The sequence below is a fragment of the Haliotis cracherodii genome, unplaced genomic scaffold, assembly GCF_022045235.1.
Source record: "Haliotis cracherodii isolate W230 unplaced genomic scaffold, xgHalCrac1.p SCAF_7, whole genome shotgun sequence".
In the NCBI taxonomy this organism is placed as follows: domain Eukaryota; kingdom Metazoa; phylum Mollusca; class Gastropoda; order Lepetellida; family Haliotidae; genus Haliotis; species Haliotis cracherodii.
The window spans coordinates 9,727,150-9,737,533 of record NW_027266330.1 but is presented as its reverse complement, the minus strand read 5'-3'; the positions used below and the strand labels follow the sequence as shown (position 1 = coordinate 9,737,533).

Here is a 10,384-nt window from a genome sequence, read left to right as displayed (position 1 = left end):
AGAACCAAGACAAGTATTTTTTAATCTTAATACCATGTTGGATTTTGTCTCCTGTTCTTCATCCTGGGTAACCCTGAACACATAGTTTTTAATTTACTGATAATTGACAGTTTCAGCTGACAGTAAGATGCAGTTCACAAATACAACCTACCAACATCATCAACAGTTATCAATGCAATGAACAGTGACTGTATGCAGATCTGGACATGAAGCATACATACAAAACATAGAGTAGAGACTGAAGACAGTCTAGCTTTACAACAAGCATACAACTGGTGACACAAATAGTCAATGACAGCATCACATCGTACAACTACTACCATCTTGTACTCGCCTTGTACTTCAGCATTCATAATTGATCACGAATGAAAAAATAAAACCAATAGTTTCTTAGGTATTTTCTTCTACATCTGATGAGGACGGCAGCCAATTCTAGTCATATATTTAAGTGTGCTACCAAAATTAATGAAATTTTATTAATCTTAATCCAGACCAAATTAATTTCCATGTCTTTTTCCTACATTTTATTCAGTTAGCATGGCAAACAACAGGAGGCAAAAGTTGAAAAATAAAAGGGTTGTCAAAGTTTGAGGTTAATTTCACAAACATTTTCATTTATGTTTAAAAAAGTACATATTTAATCAAATTATCACATTTGTTTTACTTATGCAAACTATTAAGCTTGACTCCTCTGTATAAGGACATTATTCTTTTATTTGATGGATGACAGATTCGTTTTGTCAAAGTCAGAAGTTGGAGGAAGGAATAAGATTTTATAAAAAATGTTGACATCAAATTTCTTTTTTAAACTGGATGACAGATTGTTTCTATATTATCTAGTGGGTAGGAGTAAGGGGATAAGAAAATACAACATAAATGAATTCCATTTCTTTAGCCCCGATTTGCTACAAGCTTTGTCTTTTGTCCAAAGACGAAGGGAGTTAATTCTACAGATCTGTGTAAAAGTGAAGGGACATAACTCTAGGTTTACTATGCAAGGAATTTTGCTACAACTCATGAACTGAACAATTTATCAAAACATTAATGTCAAAAAGGGCATCACAAGTTTTACAGATGATTTTGGTTTCAAAACACTGAGTAATCGCAAAACAATTTTACGTGTATGACGTGTTGGCAGAAATCAAATATGTGTAAATTTGGATTATTTATGATTTTCAAATTTGAAGAAAAAGGGTTCTGCGGATCTGTGATCCAGAAATACAAAAATAATGGCCGAACAAGAAAAGAACTTTGGTCTGGAATTAAAAGGGAAAAATTAAGATTGACGTGTGGATAAATAATATCAATAACAAGTCTATATCGTGTTTATCTTCATGACGCCAATCTCATAATGGTTTTCATTGAATAAAAAAGTGAATATCATGCTTTTTACAATGAAGTACAATTATTTGTAAATATATGAATATATTCGGTGAGTTTTATTGAAATGTATCGAATTTGAAGAAAAAGAGAATGCACAAGTTTTCCAGACTTCGATAATTCCTTCTCATGCTTTTGGGTAACATGCCAACAAACTTGACGCTAAGTTACAAGCAACTTGAATACTTCATCTCGGTCAATAAACCATACAAACCAAAACATGAATATACGGGTACTAAAATCCAGAATATTGATGTAGTTGGATTAAAACAATATCAGGTATTGGTTTGGCTATGCTGCTAATATAGTCTGTTACTGTGGTTACAGTGAATGTTCATTTTAAACATCAGAAGCTGGACACATCATAAGGATGTCTGTATTAATCATTTTTCTTCAAAGGTATTTTTCGGTGTTGTTACAAACTGAACTTTAATTTTAATTTCATTTAAAAAATAAGTATCTTGAATCTGAAAGCCAGCCCATCAGCTAAGTATATACATACAGTATATACATGTGTCTTTCAGGACCAAGGCTATTTTCCAAATCACAATAACTGAATGTCACTGACCAAGATGGAGGAGGAGGTGAGGGGTCATGTAATGAACTTTAACCTTCAGAGAGTGTGGGTCAAGACACTAACTATTTCAACATCCAAAAGGGTTCTATTTCGTCTGAAGGTTTATGACATCACAACATTTCACTGTAACTGTTTTACCAAGTAAATATGATTATACATGTAATATGTTTGACTTTCACTCTATATGTTAAAACCATTGTTCAAATATAATACTCAAAAGAAGTCAAAGAACACCTGATTCTTTCATCAATAGCAGCTCTGTCATGCTGACTTCTTTTGGGTAATATATTTTAAAAGAACTACAGTTTATGAATGAGAAAAATATTAATATGAATATTAAGAAGAAATTCATCAAGAAATAAGTTCATAAATATTTGCGCTGGTTCTTCGTTCACAGAGTACCTATTGATACGGAAATGATCTTGTCTTGTCTTGGATAAATGTTCCACAAATTGGAAGTTGGCAGTTCAACATGTGTTAGAGACTGACGCCATCCTGGCATGTTTCCATCAACCGGTCTGTCTCCCAGTGCCAAGACATCTTCATCATCTCTGGGTGCTTCTCCTGGCAAATAGATTCCTTCCCCTCCCATCAACATGTGTGGCAACCATAGTGATAGTTGCCATAGCATCAAACACAGTTTCTCTCTCAGCCAATCACAGTCAAGAAGTCCTCACACTGACCAATCAGAGCAGAGATTGCTCTATCATGATGCTGTCGTAGCCCTCTGGTGGTTGGTGGTAGAACTTCTCAAACTGGACATCTAAGACGGCACCATCATCAACTTAAACAAGAAAATATGCATTTTATGGGTGCTTGTTGACACAAGGCCACAGTTTGTTATTCTTCAGGAGACAGATTCAGACAACCAGAGCAAAAAAAAATAATAATCATAAAATAAAATAAAAAAAGCTAAATAAATTTGATATCATGTTATATGGTCTATTGATCATTGTTTGATTTGAAATATGAAAAGATACTACAATAATCAAACAAAAAAGTAAGTGTTAACTATTAAATGGATAATTCTTGCTCGAATGTCTCATTTAGTCTCTGGCCACTGCAAACACATGAAAAAAACAAAGCCTTACTGACAGGCAAAAGTACATACCGTATTCAACGTAATGAGCGCCCCGCTCTAATAAGTGCCCACAGAGATATTTGCTTATATATTGGCTAGTGAACAATCCCAATTAGCACCCCTTCCGATTGATGAATGTATACAAGACTTATTTATTCGCATATAATACGAACAAAAACTGACCGACCTAAACAAATAAACTGAATTAATGACCGCCAACACGTCCAAACTGACAATCATTTTGACCGATTCAAGCTCATTGGTACTAAACCTTAAGCTAAAAATCTGAAAACCTTATATGGTTCTACATATGATTCGCATCAATTATTTCTGCATTAGTGCAGAGATGATAGTTATGCTATCAAATGCACAATAACTCTGCAAAATTAAAAAACCAAAGGATAAGCAACATACAAAATACAAAACTTGTCAGTCAAATTTGTAACCTCTATCAAACAATGAAGGATATATATATATATATGCTTTCCCGACAACTGAACGTAGTGAGGTCAAAGAAAATCAGGTTCTGTAAACTAGTTGCATGGACAATACCATAGAACACTGGGTATGTTGTGCCTCGGATGCCTGTGAATGGGACGTTGACAGCATCCCCATTGATGTAGAAGTTCATCTCAATGTGGTTGTACGTGATGCCCTGAAACAGACATGTGATTGTGTGTTATGCCCTGACACAGAAATATGCTTGTATCATGCCCTGATACAGAAATGTGCTTGTGTGTCATGCCCCAAAACTGAAATGTGCTTGTGTGTTGTACCCTGACACAGAAATGTGCTTGTGTGATATGCCCTGACACAGAAATGTGCTTGTGTTGTACCCTGACACAGAAATATGCTCGTGTCATTACCCAAAACAGAAATGTGCTTGTGTGTTGTACCCTGACACAGAAATGTGCTTGTGTGTTATGCCCCGACACAGAAATGTGCTTGTGTCATTCCCCAAAACAGAAATGTGCTTGTGTGTTGTACCCTGACACAGAAATGTGCTTGTGTCATGCCCTGAAACAGAAATGTGCTTGTGTTGTACCCTGACACAGAAATATGCTCGTGTCATTACCCAAAACAGAAATGTGCTTGTGTGTTGTACCCTGACACAGAAATGTGCTTGTGTGTTATGCCCCGACACAGAAATGTGCTTGTGTCATTCCCCAAAACAGAAATGTGCTTGTGTGTTGTACCCTGACACAGAAATGTGCTCGTGTGTTATGCCCCGACACAGAAATGTGCTTGTGTCATTCCCCAAAACAGAAATGTGCTTGTGTGTTGTACCCTGACACAGAAATGTGCTTGTGTGTTTTGCCCCGACACAGAAATGTGCTTGTGCGTTGTACCCTGACACAGAAATGTGCTTGTTGTTTGTTTGTTTTTTTACACGGAAATGAGGTTGTGTTTTGCCCTGACAGATATGTGCTTGTGTGTTATGCCCTGAAACAGAAATGTGCTTGTGTGTTATGCCCTGAAACAGAAATGTGCTTGTGTGTTATGCCCTGAAAGAACAATGAAATTTCAAAACTTAGAAGTGTCATATTAAGTGTAACCATCAAGTATCAGTTTCACAAAGGGCGTAGGTGTAGATTTAGAGTAACAAAAGCACAGATCACTATACAACATTTAGTCAATTGATAACAGCTATTGTTTCCAAAAATCTTTCAGGAATCTTATCAGGTGAATGTTCTCTCTGAAATATTAGAAGCTGATCAAGATTCGTGTGCACAAGTCTGTATGGACCATCTCACCACGATGTCTCCTTCCTGCGCTATCTGGGCCACTTTGGCGAACTCCTCGTTGTTGTGGTACAGCGTCCCATCATGCCTCAGTACCCACGAGTCAGTTGTGTCACCCAGAGGCACCACGTTGATGTTACACTTCCGTGTGGCCAAGCCCACGCCCCACACACCTGGGCACAAAATAACAGCATTCTTCACAGGCAACCACGGTTACTTTTTTGTAGTGTGAGTTCAGCAATGATATGGATAGGAACATCAGTGAGGTGAGGTGAAAAGGGGCTTAACTCTGTGTTAAATGTTATTTCACTCACATAGAGACATGCACGTAGGTGCAGCTGCTCTTACTAATCTGGACCTATTCCTGTTTCATAGTGTTTGTTTGTTGGTTGTTTAACGTCGCACTCAGCAATACTACAGCTATATGACGGCGGTCTGTAAATAATCAAGTCCGGATCAGACAATCCAGTGATTGACATCATGAGCATCGATCCAAACAATACGATAACATGCATCAACCAAGTCAGCGAGTCTGACCACCCCATCCCGTCAGTCGCCTCTTATGACAAACATTGCCGCCGCTTACAGCAAGCATGGGTTGATGAAGACCTAATCTAACCAGATCTTCACGGATCCATATAGTGACATGCATGTGTGCAGCTGCTTGTACTAGTCTTGACTAATGCCTGTTTCATTGTGCTGGCCCACTGAGATACCATGTTGGATCTTGACAAGAATACCCCAGTCAGACACAGTATCCTGACTCTGACCCGACCAGTCCTTGTTTTAACCCCTTTGGTGTGATATAGCAGTAGGCTTTACTCACAACCATGGTCTGAAAAATTCTATTAATCATGTAACTTCAAATTAGCATCTAGGTGCTTCCCCAAGCGAGTCCCATGTTTTAGTTACAACAAACGAGATGTTCCACACTTGCGCATATCACTGCCATAGAGTTCAAGTATGTTTGTTTGTTTGTTGTTTAAGGCTGCACTCAGCAATATTCCAGCTATATGACGGTGGTTTGTAAATAATCAAGTCCAAACCAGACAATCCAGTGATTGACATCATGAGCATCGATCCACACAATTGGGATACGATGTCATGCATCAACCAAGTCAGCGAGCCTGACCACCCGATCCCATTATCACAGGCTAGCAGCTACAATTGGGTTTGAAATAAACATGTGACAATACAAAATCAGAAAGTATTAGTGACCAGATGGAAACTTCTATTTTGTAATTTGGGACCCCCATTGTTTAAACCATGTAAACTGAACCCCTTCAAGTAAATGTTTTGAGTCCCTAGACCATAAAAATAAATCCCTGATGTCTGCATGTGACAATCACCACTGTCATAACTGTATCTTCAAGAGAATGAGTGAGTGAGTATGGTTTAATGCCGCTTTTAGCAATATTCCAGAAATATCACGGCTTCACACATTGTTCCCATGTGGGGAATCAAACTTAGGTGTGACAAACAAACACTGTGTTGAAGAGAACCTGATTAACTGTTAAGTATTTTCCTAACTGTCACCACGGTTACTCTTCTCTTTACTTCAATATATTGAGGTTTACTTTTCTATGTCCTGGACAATACCTGAGCTCTGTATTTTGATTTCAAAGTATGCTTTATTCTGTACGATGGGTGCGTTGGCAAGTGCGGCTCCAGTTCCACATATCCTCTTCCCGCTCTTCACAATCACAACATCATTTCCTGGAACAACACAGAAGGATATTCATCATATTTCAGTATAACAATAACTTTCAAAGCACAAGTCCCTGCACGTTGCAATCTGGGAACAAGATTTAGAGAACTTTGCCCAAATGTCTTAGTTTCAGTAGTGTGTATGAGTGCATGAGTGTGTCAGTTTCATTAAAGTACTCACGGAATAAAAAAAAACCCTGTTTTTTCGATCTCAGATTTTAAATAAATGCAGTTAAAATGGTTAATATACAATATATATATATATTCAAACAACCCAATAAGTACTAATTGGGCCTTGGCACAAATACAGTGTATCAAAGGTTTTTATGTCTTTTTACACGTAAAAGTGTGTAAAAATATAAACAAAACAGACTATTGTGAAACTGAGCATAACCAGGTGTTAGTAGATAAAGGTGAATGTCCATGACTTATGACACCTTCACGACAGGTGAAAACAGGTGCTTGAAACCCACATGCATGTGATTTGTCAGTGGTTAGTGATTTGTGAGTGGCATTGTGGGATAGTGAATCATCGTCAAAATATCAGAAGGTAAAAGTAACATATTCCCTTCTCAAACAACAACTTACATGTCATTATTATTATTATTATGTACATAAACATAGCTGTTATTTTTATTGTTGTTTTGATTACTTTTTTCCAGGCTAATTTGCATAATGCCTATAGCCTGTTTCAGCCATGTCAATTTTTGAATGTTGAAAGTGCCTACAAATTACCTCCTGTAAAGTACATTTTGTTTTGAGCACTGAGATAGAGCTAGCAAATCCAGACTAGTATTTTTCCAGTTGTTTTGTTATTTCATATTTACATCTACGTATGCTTTGTGTCGATTATCAAATCCAGCAAAACAGTTTTTTTTTCATTTCCATGAGTACTTTAGTGTCCGTTTAAACAGTACATGTACTTCTGTCACTGTGTGTCATCTTGAGAGCCCGAAATTACGCAACATGCTTACACTTTAGAGAAACCCATGAGCACAGGTATGGCGCTGATAAATAGAGAAACATAATCAGTAGGGCCTGGATGATACACCAACAGTGTGATCCGATATGTATCACGATACTTAGCTCATGATACTGCATGTGCTTTCATCTGTGGTGCATTTATCACAGACAGGATGGCCAAATACCTTGCACACTGATGATTTACAGTTGGCAGTGTCAAGTATGGCACAATAGATTAAAATATTTACATTTTCAATACTAATTATCACTTCTAATTGTTACTTATATCGAGAAAGAAATCGCGATCCCTTGATGCATCGGTATATCTTCCCAATACCAATAATCAGGGTGAACATGGTGAACCAGGCTACGAACCCAAAATTATAGGATTATGGCACATCTAATAAACAGTGAATTGAGTAACGGTGCTTCAAAGTATATAATGTTTTCACAATAAGTTTAGAGGTGGCAAGTAAATTTGAGTAGAGGCTGATTTCTAATCTAAACATTCTTATTTCACAGTTATTTGCATTTGCATGTGAATATGCAAGTATATTTCATTTATTGCCTGTTGAAAACATAAAAAATAAGGCACTGATTTTTTCATCTCACAATAGTAGCCGTTTTTGCTTTGGGCGAGGCTCCTTTTTCACTGAACCATTTTTTATCTTGTACAGTTTGGATGAGGTGGTGTTTAGCTAACTGCCAACAGCCCAAACCAACAAGCTACAAGGGTTGAGGACATAGAAGGAACCCATGTTAAATTGGAGAATTGAGTAAAGTCTTCAGTGTGTGATTGAGGAAGTGAGTTGGATTAGACACCTCTTACAGAAATATTACCACAGTGTCTCATTAAGGGACAACAAAAATGTGCTACACAGATTGTGCCATTGTTGGGGATTTGAACATGGGTCACTAAAAGCGGTAGAAAGTAACATTTTCAGTCCACTAGTCCTTATAATGATAACATATAGCAAAACCCCTAAAAATGGCAAATTTGTACTAGTCCTTATGATACCTTAACCATTTTTGTGTAGTTTGGCAAGGACTATAAGGACTAGTGCCAATTTCGAACGCTGCACAAAGCGATCATAAATAGTGCTAAAACAATCGTAACTCGCATACTTCAACATGGCCTTACGACAAGTGTTGCCATTGGTTTGAAGAATAAAGTGTGTATTTCCATTCTGATCCTCATATATTAACGTATGTGTTTGGTAGGTCTTTCAATTAAGTGTTTCTTGATGTGTTTGATAGGCATTACTTTGAAGTGGACGGTTCACAAAGTAGACACAATTTATGGATAACAACTTCTTTTATTACTGTAAAAGCGACGTGTCCTTATATCGCGGTCAAGAGAGAAGAGAGTCTTATTTTCTATGTTAGTTCACAACAATTATGTTATCTTAATTTGAGATATCGCATATTGCGTACAACGAATCATGATAGGCCTGTAGCACAGTGGGCTGCTAACATTGACAGCGATGCTTAACTAACGCTTATACTTATAGTGTCGCTTTTGACCAACACATATCCATGGTGTGGATATTGATGACATCGTATTGCCATTACTATTGCACCTAAATCAAGCCCTGTCAAACTTCCTTACACGTCCGATTCATTTTACCTGAGCAAAGACAATAGCATGATTAACGTAGAAACGAACCCATATGCGTTGTGTCTAATTTCACAATCGGGAGTTCCTGTAACTTGATGTGTCCCTGCCCAAAGCCCGATCCTGGCCAACAACAACGAAAACAACAGAAACACGCAGCCATCTTGCTTTCGGGAAATACCCGGAAGCGGATATGACGTCAGTGGGAATTCCCTTGTGTGCCTCAGCGCAAGTAAACAAATGACTTGCTTGAACGCTGTTTAATAAGAAACTTTGAAACATATTTTTTCATGTCCAAATTAAAACATGTTTGCAGTGCACGAGATATAAGGAGATAGACAGACCATACATGGTACAGCTTAAATGTAGCCTATACATATATACAGAGACCATATACCGGTATATGGTCTCTGATATATTTATATTACCCATAAGGGTAGTCTAAGAATGGTCGTGTGCAGTAATATTCCGATATACGCACGTGTGCATTTTAGCGATTCTCAGTGCTGATTAGCCAGGTGAAGTCATATGACGTCACAGTGCTTTATTATGCGAACATGCAACATGGCGTCTCCTTTGTTATGACGTCACAAATTGTTTGCATTACGTCATCTGAACAATAAACTGTCTTCAGTGAAGTTTCTCTATAGAGTTGACATTTCATGCGTTTATTTTCTTCATTTTCTCTCTTAAAAATAAATGAGTAAAATAGAGGATATTCCCATATAGCCTCTCACAGAATGACCGATGCAGGGAGATAATTCCACGACATTTCACTCGATACATGGAATATATCCGATTTATTACCCAGGTGGTAAGATACTAAATCCGTACGTCACATGTGTGTCCTACAAGGTTGACCTTGTTTTATTCGTTTTGATTGGATAACCGTGACCTCTGTCAAACCGGAACTACTTTTTTCATTCATAAAATAATCGCGAGCGTTGCAGATCTGAAGCAATCTCATGAAAGCGAGAGACATTTACACACACTTTACTAACCAAACAAGATAGTCACACGCATCAACTTCACATTGCATTCTGTTTAGTTATGCACAGAGCTACTACAGCCATTATATAATCGAGCTGTATCTATTTGTAATGTACTATTAGTCATCGATCGAGGGTCCCTATTAGAGTGACGCACCCAACCACTTTCTCGACTTTCAATTTGATTTAAAATAAAAGGATAAGCGTGGTGAATATAAAGTCAGTTTTAACTTTCTGGATATATATTTGGACATACGATGGATGCTCTGATTGTGTCATCAGTGTCCCTTTAGAAGCGAATTTTGTGGCATTGTTTCGTGAGGTGTTTGT

The 10,384-nt window shown here is 37.5% G+C and overlaps 1 protein-coding gene across 1 annotated transcript; it reads right to left on the bottom strand.

The window, feature by feature from the left end:
• LOC139447337 (SPRY domain-containing protein 7-like) lies at positions 1-9,234 on the bottom strand. Its single transcript, XM_071228640.1, has 5 exons — positions 9,117-9,234; positions 6,380-6,496; positions 4,793-4,953; positions 3,591-3,693; positions 1-2,741 (listed from the first exon to the last, which is right to left on the bottom strand). The coding sequence occupies exons 1-5, from the start codon at positions 9,226-9,228 to the stop codon at positions 2,644-2,646; spliced, it is 591 nt and encodes a 196-aa protein (XP_071084741.1). The 5' UTR covers positions 9,229-9,234; the 3' UTR covers positions 1-2,643.
• Between the last annotated feature and the right edge of the window lie 1,150 nt (positions 9,235-10,384).